This window comes from Cyprinus carpio, chromosome B25 (assembly GCF_018340385.1).
Source record: "Cyprinus carpio isolate SPL01 chromosome B25, ASM1834038v1, whole genome shotgun sequence".
NCBI lineage: Eukaryota > Metazoa > Chordata > Actinopteri > Cypriniformes > Cyprinidae > Cyprinus > Cyprinus carpio.
In genome coordinates, this window is record NC_056621.1 from 19537790 (window position 1) to 19561181 (window position 23392).

At 33.8% G+C, this 23392-nt stretch overlaps 1 protein-coding gene across 5 annotated transcripts; it reads right to left on the bottom strand.

Annotated features, from left to right (window-relative positions):
* Positions 1-2061: 2061 nt before the first annotated feature.
* On the bottom strand, positions 2062-21341 carry LOC109070813 (GTPase HRas). 5 transcript variants are annotated; one of them, XM_042752785.1, is made up of 6 exons: positions 21189-21341; positions 11079-11220; positions 8673-8851; positions 6545-6704; positions 3968-4089; positions 2062-2817 (listed from the first exon to the last, which is right to left on the bottom strand). In XM_042752785.1, exons 2-5 carry the CDS (start codon positions 11187-11189, stop codon positions 3970-3972), a joined length of 570 nt encoding a protein of 189 aa, XP_042608719.1. In that variant the 5' UTR covers positions 11190-11220; positions 21189-21341; the 3' UTR covers positions 2062-2817; positions 3968-3969. The 5 variants fall into 5 exon arrangements, with proteins under 5 accessions (XP_042608719.1, XP_042608718.1, XP_042608717.1 ...); XM_042752784.1 differs by having other exon boundaries at positions 2062-2875; XM_042752783.1 differs by having other exon boundaries at positions 3968-4141.
* Positions 21342-23392: the final 2051 nt, after the last annotated feature.

The following is a 23392-nucleotide window of genomic DNA, read 5'->3' on the forward strand; positions in this document are numbered from 1 at the left end:
TACGTGGCATTGATTCAACAAGGTGCTGAAAGCATTCTTTAGAAATGTTGGCCCATATTGATAGGATAGCATCTTGCAGTTGATGGAGATTTGTGGGATGCACATCCAGGGCACGAAGCTCCCCTTCCCACCACATCCCAAAGATGCTCTATTGGGTTGAGATCTGGTGACTGTGGGGGCCATTTTAGTACAGTGAACTCATTGTCATGTTCAAGAAACCAATTTGAAATGATTCGATATTTGTGACATGGTGCATTATCCTGCTGGAAGTAGCCATCAGAGGATGGGTACATGGTGGTCATAAAGGGATGGACATGGTCAGGAAACAATGCTCAGGTAGGCCGTGGCATTTAAACGATGCCCAATTGGCACTAAGGGGCCTCAAGTGTACCAAGAAAACATCCCCCACTCCATTACACCACCACCACCAGCCTGCACAGTGATAACAAGGCATGATGGATCCATGTTCTCATTCTGTTTACGCCAAATTCTGACTCTACCATCTGAATGTCTTAACAGAAATCGAGACTCATCAGACCAGGCAACATTTTTTTTTCCAGTCTTCAACTGTCCAATTTTGGTGAGCTCGTGCAAATTGTAGCGTCTTTTTTTCTATTTGTAGTGGAGAAGAGTGGTACCCGGTGGGGTCTTCTGCTGTTGTAGCCCATCCGCCTCAAGGTTGTGCGTGTTGTGGCTTCACAAATGCTTTGCTGCATACCTCGGTTGTAACGAGTGGTTATTTCAGTCAAAGTTGCTCTTCTATCAGCTTCAATCAGTCGGCCCATTCTCCTCTGACCTCTAGGATCAACAAGGCATTTTCGCCCACAGGACTGCCGTATACTGGAGGGTTTTTTCCCTTTTCACACCATTCTTTTTAAACCCTAGAAAGTGTTGTGCGTGAAAATCCCAGTAACTGAGCAGATTGTGAAATACTCAGACCGGCCCGTCTGGCACCAACAACCATGCCACGCTCAAAATTGCTTAAATCACCTTTCTTTCCCATTCTGGCATTCAGTTTGGAGTTCAGGAGATTGTCTTGCTGCCAGTGGAAAAGAATAATACATATAAACAACAGAAATATTATAAACAGATGATATAATTGAAATGTTTATGTATTTATTCTAAAATATAACAAGGAAAATGTATAATTTTAATTCACAATTTTAAAGTATTTTTGATTAAATAAATGCACCTTGGTGAGCAGAAGAGACTAAAAAAAAAAGAGAAAAAAAAAAACTTCTGACAGTAATATTTCAATGCCCATATTATTACAGTGATGAATGAAGCACTGCATTCAAAACATCACAAACACATCTCAAAAGCAAACATTTGCAAACACTTTTGCCATAATATCCATTCCTGTTAGATGTTTGTGTGTTACACAGAGAATTGTGTGCTGTGTTTCGCAAAAAGTGTTTTATGAAATTGAAAACTGAGTCAAAGGCTGAGAATTAGTTTATGGTTTTGCTGATTTGGTGTATGCTTCTGCTGTTTGAGTGTCAGCTTTCAGAAACTGTGTGACAAGTAAAGATTTTGTGTAAGCAGTTGAAAAACAAAACAAAAAAACTGTAATTATTAAATAATACAGCAAGGCGGTGTTATTATCTCCCCACTCATGTTTCTATTAGTGCTGTCAAACGATTAATTGCATCCAAAATAAAAGTTTTTGTTTACATAATATATCTATGTGTAGTGTGTATATTTATTAAGTATATATAAATACACACACATGCATGTATATATTTAATACAAATATGCTGTGTTAATATATTAAATATATATAGTAATATAAATATATAAATGTATATACATGTAAACATTTTCAAGATATAAACTGTATGTGTGTGTATTTATACATATACTGTATATATACATAATAAATAAACACAGTACACACACAAATATTATGTAAACAAAAACTTTTGGATGCGATTAATCGCGATTAATCATTTGACAGCACTAGTTTTCTTTGTTTGTTTGTTTATTGAGGTAACCATTAACTGAACTACCTTTTAAATATCATAAGATTTCCACAGACAGAATTTCAAAACAAACACAAGCTTCTTCAAACAACTCGAGAGTTTTTATTTTGGAAAATTCAGTCAGCTTGTTTAATCTTCTAATGGAAACACTCGCTCGTAACGTACACATTAACCAGCACACAGAACTAATGCTCCACAAACGTTATGTTAAAACAACCTGCACGTCAAGCAAAATCACACTCCTCCTGATCATTTCTACAGAGTTTCCGCTCTTTTCGACAGTCATGAACACACACACACATATATATATATATACATATGCATATACACACACACATATATATATATATATATATATATGTATATATATATATATATATATATATATATATATATATATATATATATATATATATATATATATATATATATATATATGTATGCTTTCCGTGAGGTGCGGGACGGGGGTCGTGGGATGAGGTCACTAGTGTCCAGTCGGAGCTGAGGAAGGTGTGTGTGAGACGCTGAGGTCATGTGACGTACAGAGTCCACTTCAGACCAGTGTTGAGACTTCAAGAACAATAATTCAGCAGAAATCCACGGAGGCGCCCAGCGTTAGCAGACTGGGGTCACAAATCAAGAGGAGAAAGGGGTCAGTCATTAGTGGTGTTCATCAGGCAGACGTGGACGTCCAGAGAGGTCATGGTCCTGTCGCTAATGTTCGTAGTGCTGGAGGCCTGGCGCGCTTTCAGATGAGACGCCGCGTCCTCCCTCTCTGGTCCAGTCTGCTGCACGGAACCATGGGTAAACTTCTCCCGACACGCGCCGTCAGCTGAGGACCACAAAACAGGAAGTGCTTTTACAGAGCTGAAGATCTGCGTCACATTTCACTGCAAAGTCAACAGAAACATGATGTTTCGCTTTTTTTGTACCAATAAAATTTGTGTAATTTTGCTGCCAATTCTCATTAAAGCAATGACAAAAAATACCATAATGTGTCTGACTGCTTACATTTTTACAGAATTCTTTATTGAAGTATACAAAAATCTATATCTATTTTTATTAATAAATTGAAGCCAGTACAGTACAACAAATACAATTATAATGTATAAACTTTCAAAATTCAATAATATAATTCATATATTACAAAAATTCATATATTACAGTAATAAAAACTCAATTTGTGTTGGTCATGAACATTCTATATATAAATACTACACACACACACACACACACACACACACACACACACACACACACACACACACATATATATGTAAAAAAAATAATATAATTAACAATTTATAATTCAGAAAATTATCAAATAAAAAAAGTTTTTTGAAATCTATCTATTTTCTATTAATAAATTAAAGTCAGTACAACAAACACAATTATAATGTATAAACTTTCAAATTTAATAATAATATGCATATATTACAGTAATAAAAACTCATTTTTTTTTGTTAAGTGTCATAAAAGTCTCTATATAAATATTGTTTTTATTAATATAAATAAACAGTAATTATTAAATATGGCATGCCAAGAATAATAATTATAACGAACATAATTCATATTTCACAAAATTTTAGTGAAACAGTGTTTTTTTTTTTAAGTTTTATGAAAACAATGGATGCTGAATTATAAATAAAATGTATACTTTTAAAATATGAAAATGATACTTTTAAAATAACTTTTAAAAACATTTAAAATAATTGTACTTTTGAATGGCGGTGATCAAAATCATGCACATTAATAAGAAAGTGACAATAATACTGTAGTAATAGTGATGCTTGCTTTAGCAAACAAACACCACTAATAAATACATAAGTGTAATATTTCTCTCTCACAAGTGCTGGGCCTTCAAGAGGCATTTCTCAGCAGTTCTGTGATTGTTAGTGATGGTTTTGTTTTATATTTACTACTATCCACCATTTTATTACCTCCACCACGCGCTGTGTCTCTGTGTCTTTTTGCACCTGCACCACGATCAACACACGACGCAGCGGCAGCTCATGCAGTCCTGTCCGCTCTCATCCGGCGGGTTCAGCTTCCTCATCTTGTGCTGACGGATCTCCCGCACCAGCGTGTAAAACGCATCCTCCACACCCTGCACACACACCAGCAGAAACACCAACCAATGCTGGTGCTATCCAGAGATTCTGGAAACTCACACACATCTCACAGATCAGAAACAAACCAGACGAGGTCGAGGTCTGAGTAACACTTCTGTGCACAGAACTGCAAAACACAAAGCGGCTGTGAATCATTCCCTGCAGTGTTATACAACATACAATTATGTGTGTGTGCGTGTGTGTGTGTCTCTGTTTGTGTGTGTTTGTGTCTGTGTGTGTGTTCCTGTGGCTCAGTGGTAGAGCATTGCGTTAGCAGTGGAAAAGGTTGTGGGTTCGATTCCCAGGGAACACGTTAGGTAAAAAATGTTAGCCTGAATGCACTGTAAGGTCTGCTAAATGCATAAATGTAAATGTGTGTGTGAGTGTGTATGTGTGAGTGAGTGAGTGTGTATGAGAGTGTGTGTCTGTGTGTGTGTGTGTCTGTTTGAGTGTGTGTGTGTTGCAAAGGGCGTAACATTTCCGGTAAATTTCCATGGGAACTTTGTCTGGGGAATTTTGGAAATATTCCAAGTTTGAAACTTACCAGGAATTTATGGGAATTTACAGGAAATTTGAGGAAATTCATAAAACTGTATCATATACAAACATTAATATAAACATTTTGTTTGATCATAGGTTCACATGCTTGCAAAATAATACAAATTTTAAAAATTGTTTTTTTGGGGGGGGAATCTGTGATGCTTTTTTAAGGATTTATTGATGAATAAAAACTTGTGAACAGTGTTTATTCTATATATATATATATATATATATCTTATATATATATATATATATATCTATATATATATATATATATATATATATATATTTCTAACAATATAAGTCTTTACTATTACTTTTTTATTATTTTAACACATCCATGTTGAATAAAAGTATTAATTTATATAAAAAAGATACTCTAAATGTGAACCCAATAACCAGTGTCTATGGTATTTACAGTACAGGTCAAAAGTTTGGAAACATTACTATTTTTAATGTTTTTGAAAGAAGTCTCTTCTGCTCATCAAGCCTGCATTTATTTGATCAAAAATACAGAAAAACAGTAATATTGTGAAATATTATTACAACTTAAAATAATCGTTTTCGCTATTTGACTATACTTTAAAAAATAGAATTTTATTCCTGTGATGCAAAGCTGAATGTTTCAGCATCATTACTCCAGCCTTCAGTGTCACATGTAACATCCAGTCTATCACAATGATCATTTAGAAATCATTCTAATATTCTGATTTATTATGAGTGTTGGAAACAGTTCTGCTGTCTAATATATTTGATGAATAAAAGGTTAAAAAGAACTGCATTTATTCAAAATTTCGAAAAGCTTTGCGTCTCCCTTCTCTAATGTGCAGTAAAATAATAAAAAAAAGAGTATTTAATAATAATAATTATAATAATAATAATAATAGCGGCAACTAATTTTGATGCAAAAACAATGGGCATGTGAATAAGCCTGTATTAACTAATTAACTGTATTACATTAACGAACATTTTAGCCAAAAAAGAAAATTAACAGAAAAACCTTCCCGTCTGAATTACTTCTACTGTATGAGTAAATCATAAAAGTATTTTTTGGGTGAAATATTTCTTTAAAGACCTTGTACACAACAAAAGGCAAAATAAAACAGGGGGAAAAAACACACAAAACAAAGCAAAACAAAACCAAAAAAGCAAACAAACAAACATATCACAAAGCTTAAAACAAAAAAAGCAATGTAAAAATAAAACACACACAAAACAAAGCAAAAAACACGAAACAAAGCAAAACAAAACCAAAAAAAGTAAACAAACAAACAAAAAAACAAAACCAAAAACAAAAAGCAAAGCAAAAAAAGGAAGAAAAGAAAAAAGAAAAAAATAAACAGTAGGAAAAAGCAAAAAAATAAATTAAAAAAAATAGCAAACAAACAAACTCATCACAAAGCTTAAAAAACAAAACAAAGCAATGCTAAAAAAACACAAAACAAAGCAAAAATAAACACAAAAAGAACAAAAAAACAATGCAATGAAAAAAAAAAAAAAAATAATGAAATAAAAAAAAAAAAAAAAAAAAGAAAACAGTGAAACTAAAAACACAACGCAAAACAAAACCAATACATGAAAAAAAAACAGTAGCAAAACACAAACACAAAACAAAGCGAAAAAGCAAATAAATAAACAACAAACACAACACAAAAGTTAAGACGTGAAAACAAACAAACAAAGAAAAGCGAAAACAAAGAACAAAAAAAGATTTGTAATAAACCTAGTCAGAAATACTGTATTGTAGGTGCGTCAGTTATTTTGGACAGAATTTCCTCAGATGACTATACTTTAGGAAATTTCGACAGTAGACACAGTCTCACTAGTTTTGCTGCAAGTAAATAAATAAAATAAAAAACAGATCAATAAGATGTATTATTCTTTAAATGCATGTCAGAAACTGTGAGTCACCTGTCGTGTTTTGGCTGAGGTCTCGATGAAGGGGATCCCGTAGCTGCGCGCGAGCTCCTGCGCTTGCCGTGTGTCCACCATCCGGGTCGGGAGGTCACACTTGTTACCCACCAGCACCATGGGCACGTCATCCGAGTCCTTCACCCGCTTGATCTGTTCCCTGAGAGCCAACACAGTGTCACGGTCAAACACAACCAGACATTTGTGACCCTGGAGCACAAAACCAGTCTGAAGTCGCTGGGGTATATTTGTAGCAACAGCCAAAAATACATTGTATGGGCCAAAATTATAGATTTTTCTTTTATGCCAAAAATCATTAGGATATTAAATAAAGATCATGTTCCACGAAGATATTTTGTAAATTTCCAACCGTAAATATATCAAAACTTAATTTCTGATTAATAACATGCATTGTTAAGAATTCATTTGGACAACTTTATTCAAAAAAATTAAAAATCGTATCTATTACATATTTTTGACTGATAGTGTATATAATGCAAACTGATTATCAACTGCCATCTGCATCTGATATTAAACAGTGCATTACTATTCCCCATGTTCTGTACTGCATGTATTAAAAATACATTATCTAGACCCCATTACCCACAAACAACAACCAGATTGATGTAATCCAGTTATCCTCCTTTTGCTTTCTCCTTTCATGTCCTTGAAAGCTCTCTCTCTCTCTCTCTCTCTCTCTCTCTCCTTTAGTCTAATTGAGTTGGGATCGATTTCACTGGCACTGCAGCATCATGCTCCATCTCACTTTCTGCTGTCCTCTCAAGCACAAATACTGAATGTTGGAAAATGGAAATATGGGATGATATTTTGTACTGATCATTTAAATCTGACTGATTCTCAAATGGTTTGTCATAAATCAACATCTGAGGAAAATGTTAAGGGGTTTCAAATCAAAATATTACTTTCTGATATGAAACTGGACATCAATCTCACACACGTCCACTGTGTAGAGGACACCAGAACTAAAAGCATGTTTATTTGCCATTTTGGGAGACACAACAAATGAATAGGGAAAGAAATTATATTTCAATATTGCTATGAAATATTACATATTATTATGAAAATCTTGCCAATTATTACTCCCATTATTACGCTTAGTTTTTTCATTATATGTTGCCCCAAAAACACATTAATATCCAAATTAGATACAGTTTAGAGATACATTGTTTATAATGGGAAATCCCATTTATGGTCATTTTACACATTTTGGCAAAACAAAAATGGTATATCAAATCATTCTGTTATACCTTTCATATATCTTATATCTTATATATTTAAAATAAAAAGTTGATTTGTGATTAAAACAAATTTTTTTGCCTTTTCATGTTAATTCATGTCTTTTTATTTTTTAAAAACAGGACTTTTTAAAGTCCTAGTGTCCTCTTGATGACTTAGCATAACAAATGAAAAAAATATAATAATAATAAAAATAATAATAATATATATATATATATATATATATATATATATATATATATATAGTATAATATATATATATAATATATATATATATATATTTTTTTTTTTTTTTTTTTTTTTTTTTTTTTTATCATATATATATATATATATATTTTTTTTTTTTTTTTTTTTTTCTTATGCTGTAAACAATGTAATGACATGGAAAAAAAACCTGAATTCACAACACTTTTTTTCTTGGTAGTCAGGAGGCTAAATAAACTAAGAAATTAGGAATTTCATGTGAAATGCTTGGTTCATGTGCTGCATGGTTTAAATATGACTTCTGTGACCTGTGCTTCAAACATTGCTGGCCAAAGGTAATGGACCTGTTTTGCTTACAAAAAATTAGCTGAAATTTTGCTATTGTGATTGCGCTTTTAAACAGCATTTTCAAACATGATCACAACCAAAACACAATGCCCTTGCGATTGAAAAAGGGTTAGCCAATCATAACAGAAGTTATTTACCTACAGAAGTCTTAAAGTTACCACAGCAAAAAAAAAAAAAAAAAAAAAAATTCTGATATCCTTTCTCTTGCTTCAAGATAAAATTGAAGAAATGCAAAGGATATTGAAGAGATATTTTGAGGACAAATTCCAAACAGAGACAAAAGGTTTCTGCGCCTGACAGCTGATTTTCAAACACACACCTGTACTGATGAATGTCCTCAAAGGACTTGGTGTTATTGATGGCAAACACACAGAGGAAGCCCTCTCCTGTCCTCATGTACTGGTCCCTCATGGCGCTGTACTCCTCCTGACCTGCAGTGTCCAAGATGTCCAGGAGACACGTCTCCCCGTCAATCACCACCTGCTTCCTGTAGGAGTCCTGCAGACAAATCAACACCAAACTCAAGCCTGCTTTCTTTTTCATTCACCATTTCTTGTTTATTTCTTACTCCGTAGCCGATAAGCTTTAGATATTTCACACACGTGGACATGATTTGATGTCTTTAAAATGTATTTTCTTTTTTTGTAATGTGCCAAATAAAGGACTTTGGGGACAAAGCGACAGGGACTGAAACAGTAAACAGACAGGGGAGATGGTTGAGCTGTGTCCTGTCAGACACGTGTGTGTTAGCGCACAGCGATCGAGCCATAAAAAGGACATTGTTTGTCTGGAGACGGGCGTGGCGGGAAAAGATGACAGAGAGAGCGAGGGACGTGTAGAAGCACGTACACACACACACACACACACACATCCCTCATGCTGAGAGCAAACGCAGGCCGAGGGGAAACTCCTGCGGTTTATTTGACACCGAGTGTGCAGAGAAACACACAGACTGAATCAGTGAATGGTGGGGCTGGGGTTTATTCATTGCCCAGTGATGTTGTGAGATATAGTGAAGAGAAGGACCAGTGGTCAGTTTGGTAAAGCATAACGTACAGTACAAGACAGAATCCAGAATCAAATCAAACAAAAGGCTCCATTAGTTAAAGGGCTAACGTTAGTTCACCCTAAAATGAAAATTCTGTCATTTACTCAGCCTCATGTCGTTCCAAACCTGTAAGACCATTGTTCATCTTCGGAACACAAATTAAGAGATTTCTGTTGCATTCCGAGAGTTCTCTGAACCTCCCATAGACAGCAAGGATGAGTAATTAATGATAGACTATATGACATATGACAGAGTTAACTCACATAAAGGGATAGTTCACCTAAAAATGAAAAGCTGCAGAATATTTACTAATCCTTAGGCTATCCAAGATGTAGATGAGTTTGTTTCTTCATCAGATTTGGAGAAATGTAGCATTGCATCACTTGCTCACCAATGGATGCTCTGCAGTGAATGGGTGCCGTAAGAATGAGAGTCCAAAAAACATCACAATAATCCACAAGTAATCCACACCACTCCAGTCCATCAATTAATGTCTTGAGAAGCAAAGAGCCTCCATAAATCTATCATTCACTGTTGCTTTTGGCTAAAATATGAGTCCGTAATCCATAATAATGCTGTATCACCTGTTGTCTTTCACATCAATATACACCCATATATTTGTTTAGAGCTGTTTTGGACTGTATTTGCTTGTAAACGGTGCTTGATCTGTGCAGATTTCTCTCCTGATTCAGATGAGATTACTTTTTTTTACTAGAGGAAGCAAAATATTGAATTATGGACTCGTATTTTAGCGGAAAAGAATGGGTTGAAGTTAAAAACGTCTTGATGGACTGGAGTGGTGTGGATTATTGTGATGTTTTTATCAGCTGTTTGGACTCTCATTCTGACGGCACCCATTCACTGCAGAGCATCCACTGGTGAACAAGTGATGTGATGCTACTTTTCTCCAAATCTGACGAAGAAACAAACTCATCTACATCTTAATGGCCTGAGGGTGAGAAAATATTCAGTTATTTTTCTAACATGAAGATCAGTGAGCAATCTCTTTTTTTTTTTTTTTTTTACAATATTTCTAAATTCTTTGTTAATGTTAGTTAATACAAATACAGCTGTTCATTGTTAGTTCATATAAGATCAGGTCCATTAGATAATATAAACAGATATTTGATAACTGTTGAAAAAGTTAAAATTAAGATTAATAAATGCTTTCGTTGTTAGTTTGTGTTAACTAATGCAATTAAGTAATGGTAATGTATGAAACCCTATTTGTAAAGAGTTACCAAATTTTTACAGCCCTACGAGAAAGCATGATATACTGTGGATTAGGGATGTCACAATGACGATAACCATGATACTTAAAAGTGAAATATTGATGCTAATATTGCACGTACATAAACAATCGTATGATCATATTTCATGAATTATAAAATTACTGTCAAACAGAAACATAAATTGGCAAAAAATCAGTTATAACAGTCTAACAGCTACAGGGTAAAAACACAAAAGGTACAGTTATTGATTATGTATTGATATCAACCACAATGCTGATACCGTATATATTACTGGATAAGATCACTCAATGCACACACACACACACACACACACACACACACACACACACACACACACACACACACACACACACACACACACACACACACCAAAGGAACTTTCAGCCAAAGGCACACACACACACACACACACACAAAGTGTTACCTCTATAGTGGGGTCGTATTCGTCCACAAAGTGGTTCTGGATGAGTTGGATGGTGAGAGCGCTCTTGCCCACGCCTCCAGCGCCCACCACCACCAGCTTATATTCAGTCATTCCTTCACTCCTCTTCAACCTCTCGCCACACCTGAGGAGAAACCAGCAGCACCATCAGTACAGACAAACCTCCCACTGCATCCAGAGTCACTGATTTCTATTATAGACACGACAAAGATTAATGTATGTTTAGGAAAGGATTCATTGGACATAATGTTTGACAGCCTTGCTTTGTTGGAATTAGCGTATGAGAAGTCCAAAGTCTCACTCTCTCAAATTTACATTTCAACTAAAGCCTGCAAATTATTACAAACTGGTGCACTTTGGTGCTTTTTCTGTAGTTATTTATCCATATTAAGGACTAGATACAGCAAACCAAACTAGCGATGAAGAAAGCTGACCGTGGTGTCGCTTCATGTCAACTACATCTCGGCAAACTGGTTATGTTTGAAAACACAACACAAAGACTACAGTCAACGACGTAGGCATGTTCTGCACATGGTTGAGAGGAAATTACTCTTAATACCAGTAGGTGGCAGTAGTTTGTATGCGTCACTATAAAAAGGGATACTGTAAGTGTTACGACTGCGAATATACAAACCATAAACAAAGCAGCGCTGCACATTTTGCTTACTTTGTCACTAGCACCGATTTTTTTGTTTCGTGTACTAGTATGCTGAGCTGAACTGTGGAAGCCCGTTTCCGCTATTGAATAAAAAAAAAAGTTTATATCTCACACTTCCGACTTTTTTCTCAGAATTGACAAATAAACTCGCAGTTGCAAAGTTATAAAGTCAGTATTGTGTGATATAAACTCGCACTTGCAAGAAAAAGTCAGAATTGCGAGTTTATATTCCACTATTCTGACTTTACTTTATATAAACTCAGTTGCGAGTTATAAAGTCAAAATAGTGGGATAAAAACTCGCAATTGCAAGATAAAATCATATTGCAAAATAAAAACTCATAATTCTGACTTAATATCTTGCAGTTGCAAAAAAAAAAAAAAAGTCAGAATTACGAGTTTTTACTTTGCAATATTGTAGTTTTTACATTGCATGAGTTTATATCATGCAATGCTGAGAAAAAAAGTCTGAATTGTGAGATGTAAACTCACTTTTTTATTCAGTGGAGAAAATGGGCTTCCATACTGAACAGGCAATCTGGGATGTGTTTCCTAAAAGCATTGTTAGCCAACTATGATCAAAAGTTCCCTCATTAGCTACATAGTTTAACAATTTTTGTTTTTAACGAAACAATAGCTCCAACAAACATTCGCAAACAGTATTGCAATCTTGTAGAGGTAGAACTACAGCTCTTACTATACTTTTACTATAATAAATAAATCTCTGGTTAATTTTTATAAGGGAAATACTGTTGTTGTGTAAAACAATGACCAAAAGATATAAAACCGTTTCAGTGTTTCGTTAAAAACGGTGTTGTGTAAACACCCCCTTAGTCCACCAAGACCAAGAATCATGGAGAAGTTATCCTAAAGAAATCTGGAATAATCTTTCATGTTCCACTGTTTAGTATTCAGTGAACAAACTCACACAGAACTGCAAGGAAGATAAACTATGAAATATGAAAAGCATTCTGGATCTTGAAATAGGACCCAAGCTTGCAGCGCTCCAAGCTTTTATCTGATGTGATAACTGATCATTTTGTGGGTTTCAGTTCAAGTTTCAACACGGTCTAAAACAACATTAACTCCAGCTCCCGTCCCTCACTGGCTGTATTATCATAGGCTGGATGTTGTTGGTTTCGGGTGGTTGATGTTGTTTTCCTGACTGTGAAGTCCTGTGGTTTCATTCCAACTGCATTTCTACAGAAAAAGACAGCTCCTGAGAAATGCAAGTCAGTGTCTAGTATTGCCTAATTTGACGTCGCTACAAATTAAGCATTCATTCCTGCAACTTTTTAATTTATACCCTTATTTTAGTTAAAACGTGGCCACAATTTAACTAAACAAGGGCACCAAATTACAGTAGTACAATGTGGCCACGATTTAACTAAAACAAAGGAACCAATTAGTACAAGGCTACAATTTAACTAAAACCGGCAAACTAAATCAATAAAACATTCCAATTACATTTGTTGGAAGAACTCTTAACACACAATGCAAACTCTTAAAAGGATAGTTCACTTAATTACTCACCCTAATGTCATTCTAAACCTGTATGCTTTTATTTTTCTGTGGAAGTCAATGGGGTCCAAACTTTTGGAGGTCATTGACCTTCATTGTATACATTTAAAAAAAAAAAAAAAAAAAAAAATCTTATTTTTACAAATATTTTACATTTATATTACAAGGTATATTTGCAACTATATTGAAATTAATTCATAAATATCCTCATGTTTAGGATTGTGGCATTTTAGCCTAACTAAAACAACAGTCATGTTATTTTCAAATCTGTTTTTCAAGGTGTGTTTTATATTTTTTATGTTTTTTTTTTTTTTTTTTTTTTTAACAAATTTAGTTAATCAGTCAGTATTTTGGAGTCAAACATTATGAGATTTCACAATGCGAACTAATCTTTATTTGTTTTAAAAATTTCTGACCATTTGAACTTACTTTATCAACCATGACACCCATTAAAAAAATGTAACCCACATGTTGGTCGTCCCACATGACTTTAATTTAGTGAAAGAATATTAATAACAAACAGTGAAGCACCTTTTTTCCCTAAGAAATATTTATCTCAAAAACTGACAAACTAGCATAATTTTCAAGAAATTAATTATTTTAATGAGGCTTTTTTTCTTTATTATTATATTAGGACAGTCGCACCACACTGATTTTTTACGTTATGCCCCCAATAATATTAAAATTAATTTTAATTTAGAAAAAAAAAAAAAAAAAAAAGTTTTTAAAAAAAGTTTATTAAAGTCATTCTGGAAATTTTTTTTTTGCATTTTTGATGGTCACCCCATAACACATTTTTTGTTATAAAAACTAAAAATAAAAACTTCTCTAAAAAGTTATGACATTAAAAATAATAATAATAATAATTAATATTTTACATGAATGCAGTATATTCTTACATAAATAGATAAATAAATAAAATCTTTATTGCAGACACACTTATTTGTCATTGACCCTGCTACATACCACATAACTCACTACAGAGTTCACTTAAAGACACAACAGTGGTGAGCATCCATGACAGCACATCACCAGACAAACTATATTAGTCCCAGGGTGTGGGGTTTTATTATTAGATATCTATTTGTCGTCAGCTGGGCTTTAAGCATAGCTTAAGATCAGCAGACGCGTGTCTGCACTCTGCAGGGTTAATGATTAATGAAAACACAAAGTTTCTTGGTACTATGGAGACTGAAACTTATGAGAGTCCAGCGCAGTGTACCTGTGAGTGCTGGACGATTAATGAGTAACGCCACACACACTCTCTCACACACACACGACTGAGCTGTTAAAGGCAAAGGGCAGGGAGTTCATACATGATAGACACTCGTATGTGTAAGACTGCCTCAAACCATTTAAAGCCAATCAAATCATATTGGGGTAAATCTAGTAGAAGAAATAAAGATTTATGAATAATAACTACATATTTACATTTTTACACTGAAAGGCTTTTTTGCCCATGTTATCATCCACCTTGAGAAAATCATACAGTAACTTTGATAACTTTGACAGACAATAACAAAGTTCACTATAGGCTTGAAAAATTCAAGTACATGAACCCAGATGCTTCTAACTGTATGGTTTGTCTCAGTTTTGTGCATCACTGCATTCTGAAACACAACAGACAATATTTTGTTTTTTAATGCAATGTACCTATTTTTTCTTCAAAGAAATATGAATAAAAAATATGCCAAACTACCATAATTAAAAAAAAAAAAAAAAAAATCTTTCAATGAGGCTTTTTTTCTTCATTATCATATTAGAATAGTTGTACCACACTGACATTTTTGACTTTATGCCCCCCCAAAAATATCGAATAATTTTAATTTAGAAATGAAACATATATATATATAAATAATTCAGCGATACAACTATATTATTTCTTATACCGATTACAGATTTGAACAAATAGAACAAAAGCTTACTGGCCAATTCCGATACCAATACCGAGATTTGTCACTTCCTCTCTAATTTGAAATTTTGCCATCAAAAAAGATAGTATTTTGATCATGTTTTAAATCAGCAAAGTTCAAAAACCCATGCATTAAATTATACTAGCAGTTTTTATAATTGTACTGCCATCATCAAATAATTTCTAATGAAACATGGATTGGATCCATTTAACATTCAGCAGGCCTACTAAATTACACAGAACACAGATATATTAAATAACAAGAGTGCTTTTTAGGTAGGTTTAAACAGTTTTCAGTACAGAAATAGAAAGTAAACAAATGTAAAATAACACTTCACTCTATAAATTAAATACATATGAATCCTTCTTTATTGTAACAGACTTCATTATGATTAATCTTTTAATTTGTTTTTCAAGTAATTCTATGAATATTTATATATTTGATGGTTATACCATATGACATTTTTAGAGTTAGAATAATATATTTACATGTTAAATGTAAGCTTTTCTTAAAAATGGTATAAAAAATTAAGCATACAATACATTAAGCAAGAAAACCGTACAGTTTTTTGTCCGTACAATGTAAGTAGATGTTCTTAAATGATGACAGAATCAAGACAAAAAAAAGAAGAAGAAAATTGTACAAAACAAAAACCAAACATTTTTTTACATGACGAAAACTGGTTTTATCTATGCGAAAAAGCATTTGCGACAAATTCACCTTTCATAAATGAGACATATTTATGAAACAGAATATTCAACTGTAAATAATGTTGGGTGGGACCAGGGTTATTATAGTTAAGCTAAAACTAAAACCATAAATAAATTTAAAGCAACAACAACTTGAAATAAAATAAAATACAAAATAAATAAATAAATAAATATTTCAGCTAATTTCCATGGCAACATTTTTCCATTTTTTAAAATAAATAAACTATATAAACATATTAAAAGACAACAAAAACTATGAAAATGCCAGAAACACAGAACTTGCCAAAAGTTTACAATTAAAACGGAAGCAGAAAATCTCAAAACAAAAACACATGAAAATATAAACAAAAACATCTCAATGATACAAAAGTCAGGATTTGACTGCATTGTGTTAACACTGGTTAATACTTTTTTGCCACACCCTTGTGCTTTTGGTTACACCACAAGAAATGTTGTTTCATTATTACATTTACATTACATTACGAAGAAAGATTACCAAAAATTACATTTTGATTAAAATTCCATGCACTGATAAATTGCGCACAGTGAGATGCAGATTATTTGTTAAGAAAGTAAATAGGTCATAATTTGTGGTTAAAAAGCCTGTTGATATCAGCAAGACACAAGAAACTGAAAGTGCATTAGTCATTCTCAGGGTTATGCGTCTCTGATGGTTGTAGTTTTTAAAACCTGGGGTGAGTGACAGACAGTGCCACTTTCAGTTTCAATTTAACACGGATGAACAAAGTTTGCCCAAATATAGGACATCATTTGAATAAGCCCTCCAACTAAACTAGGGCACAGCAAGGGGAGGATGAATGAGTTACACACACACACACACACACACACACACACACACACACACACACACACACACACACACACACACACACACACACACACACACACACACACACACACACACACACACACACTCAGGGCAATGAAAGTTTGATTAGGACCTTCTGTCAGTGTGACATGTTGTTTGGGATGAACACTGGATCAGTAGAGACAGACTGCAGGTCCCATCAGGGAATCTCCATCCCACGCTCTCTAAGACTCATAATTACTGCCAAAGTGCCGTGGGGCTTCAAAAGGGTCCTAATGAGCCCCCATAGTCCTGAGCTGTTTGGGAATAAACCATCTAAACCTCAGACAACACTTAAGTGTGTTTTCTGGGTGCTGCTATGCAGTTGCTAAGATGTTTTTGGTATGAGGTTTCTAGGGTGTTACTTTCCAACCTAAGACTAAAGTAGTGATGCAATGAAATTTCAGCAACCGAAAATATTCAGCCGAAACAGCAAACGCATCTAGTTGAGTAAACAAACTTTGATGTTGGCTTGACAAAGCCTTGTTTGGAAGTTGGAAATAACTGAAAAGCTTGAAGTTGAAAGTTTTAATGCAAAGTCAATGAAATGTTATTAACTAACCGAAATTGGCATTCTGCTACCATGGTTTAACACTTTGCTAATATATTTTAATCCATTGCTAGTGTTTTAACAGATTGCCAACATAATTGAACACATTGCAAACAAGATTTAATGCACTGCTAGCATGTTGCTAACATATTTTATCCTGTTGTTAAAAAAGATTTTTCATAGTTTTGATCGGCCATTTAATGAAAAACTTAAGTCCAGTCATTTCGTAAAGATATAGCAACCCGAGTCAGGCCAGTCTGAAGGTCTGACATGAGTTTGGTGGTTTATTGAAAACTCTAGGAGGGGATTGAAATCTTAAAAAAAAAAGCTTAAATATCAGTCAGTTGCCAACATAATGATTTTGGATTTTGGACTTTTTGTTTGCATAATCACTAAAACAATAACATTGCCAATGTTGTTTGGATTTTAAATGGCAGCTTGACTGACAACAGTTTAATATCATGTTCAAATATCTAATATCAAAATAATATAAATGTTCAAATAAAGCTTTGAAAAAGATTCATAAAAAGCTAAACCCCGCATTTCAGCCTTTAAATGAAGAAAAGGGTTAAGTCAAAATGATAATTGATTAATAAATGATTATATGTATTTTATCTGCATCATAAATAATTTTAGATAACTTATCTGAATTGTTTAAATGTGTAGCATCCACATAAGCTTGTTTTTTATTTACAGGGCATGCAAATTCGGCCTGTTTTTGGGCAGACAGAAACTGCACACAGGCTGAATGTGAATATAAGTCTCTGTAAATCCACTCGTAATTAAAATACGAAACGGTAATACTAACCGTGGGGAATTTTATCATGATTTATCGTCAAACCGGTAATCGTTACATATTTTGAATCATCCCTAGGTCTCTGGTTACGGCTTGGTTCCTCCTTTAATAGAAGTCTGGAGAATTTTTCACCCGTTTTTTCATCTGGCAGGTGAATATGGTAAGTGTGATTGCTTAGGAAAGCAATAGCATTCCTCTCGTCAGCAAGCGATGTGATTTATCACTGAAAAACTACAGGCAGGGCTTAAAGCAAGAACTAGACATCGGCTCTGGGATCTGCCGAGACTTTAGAGCCGCATACATACACCCTGTCACCTTGAGCGGCCAATATGAGTGCCTCTGGATGCTCAGGATAAACTTACTGACACTATCAGCTCTGCGGTTTAGCCACACAACACACATCTGATACCTAGGTTTGGAAATGATTTGCCTGATCATTGTGATCTGACAGTTAGGGTCATTTAAAATCACATATCGCTAGACATTGTGTTAGGGCACAAGTAAACGGTCTCTACACAGTATGAAGTATCAATTTTCTCTGAGCCGCAACCCCACAACAGAAGCAGGCCTAAGTGATTTCCAGTCCGCTTCAGACAGTAAAAGGAATCTCACATGGGAGACGAAGGAATCGAACACGGAGGAACCATAACAGATCCAGGCTGAGCGAGCGACTGACATCATCCCCCAAAATAACCAGCACTGGCCCGATCATTACATCTGTCTAGCCTAAATGTGCTGCCCTCCACTGCAGACACTTCAAGACAATGCTGGTCTGAACGCATTACTGCACGTAATGGAGAAAAATTACATAAAACACCAACAAACATATGAACGTCCATATGAAACATCCATATATCTCAAACTCAGTGAATGATTCATGATGCAACAATATTTCTCAAATAAATATAATTAAGTGTTCATTTGCTGGAGTTCGCATTTGCAAAAACATTCTTCTGAAAAAAACCTTCTGAAAAAAAAACAAAAAAAAACAGCATAAACCAGCATAAACTGGTTTTCTGGTCTTAGCCAGTGTTATTCTAGTGTTGTTCATATACTATTATAGTATTTAAAAATATTTCAGCATTTATTTTTAACTTAGTATTAGTAATTTACTATGTGACTGTCATTTTTATTTTATTTTTTATAGTCATTTTATTTTATTTTTTTATTAATTTCTTTCACTTTATTTTAATTTAGTACTTTAACCTAAACTTTTTATTAGTATTTTAATTGGTTTATTTTAGTATTTCAAATACTATTATAATATTTAATAATATTTTATATATTTTTTTAATTTTTTGCTTTTATTAAGTCATTTTAATTTTTTTTCTATTTAGCTTTATTTTAATTTAGTACTTTAACCCAAACTTTTTATTAGTATTTTAATTTGTTTATTTTAGTATTTCAAATACTATTATAATATTTAATAATATTTTTGCATTCATTTTTTTATTAAGTCATTTTAATTATTTTTTTCTATTTAGCTTTATTTTAATTTAGTACTTTAACCTAAACTTTTTATTAGTATTTTAATTTGTTTATTTTAGTATTTCAAATACTATTATAATATTTAATAATATTTTTGCATTCATTTTTTTATTAAGTCATTTTAATTATTTTTTTCTATTTAGCTTTATTTTAATTTAGTACTTTAACCTAAACTTTTTTAATTATTATTTTAGTTAGTTGCTTAATTTTCATTTTAAGATTTCCCATCCAACATTTATATTTTATTTCAGTTTTTCAATTAAGATTAAAAAAAAAAAAAGGTTTATTTTTATTTAGCAATATCCGACACTGGTCTGGTTTAGGATGGTCTTAACTGGTTTAACCTGGCAGGTCTTTGGCTAGCCTAGCTGATTTCTCAACCTAACCAGCCTAAAACCCCTCTAAAACCAGCCAACAGACCTGACTAAGACCAGCTAAGACCAGAAAGCATCTTAGACCTGATTAAACCTGTTTTTCAGCATGTTCTGGTTCATATTTAAGATTCAGTCACAGACATATAAGCATAAAAGTTACAGTTACATAATTAAGTGTACTCTTCACAGTGAAAAGAGCCTGTAAATACAGATTAATCGACTATTAATTGATAAAAACTTAACTGAATAATATTACCTACCTCCTCACATCATCTTAAATAACAGTAAATAGTCTATGACTTAAGAAGAACATATTTTCATTCTGTATTAAAATCCACAAAACTCGCTGTACAGTATAAAAATCTAGTACAGGTGCAATAAAATATCACACTTTTGTACTCAAGCGACCTTAACTTGCTTGATATGCTGATTAATAAACTTCCGCACTGCTCGTCATCCTCCAGAAATTACGAATCCTACTATACCGAGGCATCTTAATATTCATAAGCGCAGCCTTTGCTATAATTGGCGCGCTACAGAGAGACGTCAGCGGAAACTAATTGGTATTCGACAAACGGTCCTTCGCCATTGGAGCGAGCTCGGTATGGGCTACTTAATATTCATGAGCTCGTCTTGGTCATAGTAGGAATTTGCGACTGTTCGTCCGGTACCACGGGGCGTCACCCGAGCTTACACAGAGAGCCATGTAACTGTCACATGGAGGACACCGAAACTCAACAAATCAGACAACAGACAACATGTTTACATTCACTGAGAGACGATCATTATTTTCCGTTAACGACGAGCTGGCGGGAAAACAAGCAACGGTCAGTCTGATCTAGAGTCTGATTCAGAGTTAACTGATCCGATTCAGTGATTAGATGCTCGAACAGGTTTGATTGTGACGGGGGATAAACAATAATCTAATTAAATAAATACTACATGATTTTTATTTCTATTTTCATCAAATAATAAAAAATAAAACGCTGATTTTTAAAAGTACAGAAGAGTACTGGAATCCATCGATGACTGACCGTCCACACAGATGTAAACAGTCTCCGTGCAAATATACAAATAAACGGCACAAATATCAACTAACCGTGTGTGTAAATTAATACAAATATGTGTTTTACTTGCCACTATGAGTCGGTCCACTTGGTCACCCTGCAATCTAACGATTTGTGCTGAAAATAATAAATAAAATGGTCACTTCACCTCTGATTCCCCGGATACAGTCACTCTCCAGGAGATTCCGTTTATTTCGAGATTCTCCTGGATTGCATTAGATGTAACGTTACAGACAGTCCAGTGTGAACAATGTGCTCCGCTGTAGTGTGTGTGTGTGTGTGTGTGCAGCCTACGCCCAGCCCCACACCACACACAGCCCCGCCCCTCGGCCCAGTCACCAATCACACTACGGCATAGCCTCAGCTCATGAATATTAAGTAGATCCTGGTGACGTTGCACGGTATCTTTGGAAAAGTGGCTCGTTCAGCGCCTGGGAGGCTGCTCGGCCGAGAACACAGCCAATCACAAGGCTTGGCCCCGCCTCCAAAAACACAACAACCAATCGGATTAGTACAATCCACACCCACCAGAACACGGATCACCACACCGCTCTGCACACAGCCGTTTAAACCTAATACCAAATTATTGTTACGCCAAAGATTTATAAACAAGTGGCACTTCTTGTTTATTCATTTACAGTGTAATTCAACTACTTAATGTTTAAGTTTATGACTAAACTGGGCCACAATCGTAGAATTGTGTATTCATTTAAAACTGTTTATATGCCTTCTGGAAAAAAGGCGATTAAAAAAAAAAAAAAAAAAACATCAGTGTGCAATGTGAAAACGTCATGGTATTTCTGAAATAAAGAGCAACAGGAGTGAGAAATACTGAGGTTTAGGCTAATTTTTTTTTTTTTTTCAGAAAATTATTTCTGGATCAGATGATTTACAGGAAGTGAGGTCACTGGAGATGTGTGTTGATACGGGACAGGACACTCTGGACAACTTCGGTCAGATTTCTTAAAATAACTTTATTTTTTATTTTTGGTAATAAGGATTTGCGGGAGCCAAATGATCACTTGTCATGAAATGGTTTGACTTTCACGTTGTGCCAACATGAACAGCTACAGGCCTCATCCTCAAAAACCAAACAAATAGATTTTATGAAAGAATACAGAACCCATACATTTCACAGAAGATAAACATGCATTAAGGAGGAATAGGGTTGGAAAATTCCGGGAATTGTCACGACTGGAAACTTTCCATGGGAATTAACGGGAATATATGGGAATTATTGGGAATAAACTGGGAATTTGCAAAAATGCAGGAACTGGGAACTTAGATATAGCATAATTGTGGTTAAAACAACCAGATTTAATGCAGTTTCAGTTGAATTTCTACCCTACACATTGCTCAATCACGTGCACACACAACACCCCCTACATGCACTGTGCTTTCCTCCTTAACATGCACAAATCATTTCTTGAATCCTGCACACAAAATATCAACTTGTCCATCTTCGTGAGTATTTATGTACTGTAAATTATATGAATATTACAAAAATGTATGTTTAAAACTTCCTTGTGCTGTGTGTAAGCTATACTGTGCAACTAAATTATAACATTTTAAAAACAAATACACTGACTTGCAAATACCAAAAAGTATTTAGCTGGCTGGTGAACCAGATATGTAAAATCTAAGCTAGTTAGCACCATTTCATTGACAATTTATGAGGCTTGGTATCGTGTGCTAGCTAGCTCAAGCTGTGATGCTCTTTCTGCTTGACAGTTTTCTGTTATCATACAGGGGTACAGTACTGGTCAAAAGTTTGGACATTTTTTTTAAACATTGCATCTCTTATACTCATCGAGCCTTCATTTATTTGATCGAAGTACAGAACAAAACAGTAATATTGTGAAGTATTATAACAATTTGAAATAATGACAAATACTGATAAATATAATACTAAAATGTATTCCTGTGATCAAAGCTGAATTTTCAGCATCATTTAGAAATCAAACTGATAAGCTAATTTATTATTAATTTTGGAAACCGTTGTGCTGCTTAATATTTTTTTATTACCTGTGATACTTTTTTCAGGAAGCACAGTATTTATTTCAAATATAAATCATATTTTAACAATACACTTCCATTAAAAAATTTGGGGTCAGTAATTTTTTTTTTTTTAAATAAATTAATAACTTTATTCAATAAAGATGTTAAATTAATAAAAAGTAATAGTAAAAACATATATTGTTAAAAAAACTTTCTATTTTGAATAAATGCTGTTCTTTTTAAGTTTATATTCATCAATAAATCCTGAAAAAAGTATCACAGATTCCAAAAATATTTAAAATGTAATATTTTTTAATTTGTATTAGTTTGCATGCATGTCAGCTTACGATCATA

Coding starts and splice junctions, on each gene's coding strand:
- LOC109070813 (XM_042752783.1), bottom strand. CDS start 11,189: ATGACTGAATATAAGCTGGTGGTGGTGGGCGCTGGAGGCGTGGGCAAG. Junction 8,852..11,078: donor AATACGACCCCACTATAGAG/GTAACACTTTGT, acceptor ATTTGTCTGCAG/GACTCCTACAGGAAGCAGGT. Junction 6,705..8,672: donor GAGGACATTCATCAGTACAG/GTGTGTGTTTGA, acceptor GTTGGCTCTCAG/GGAACAGATCAAGCGGGTGA.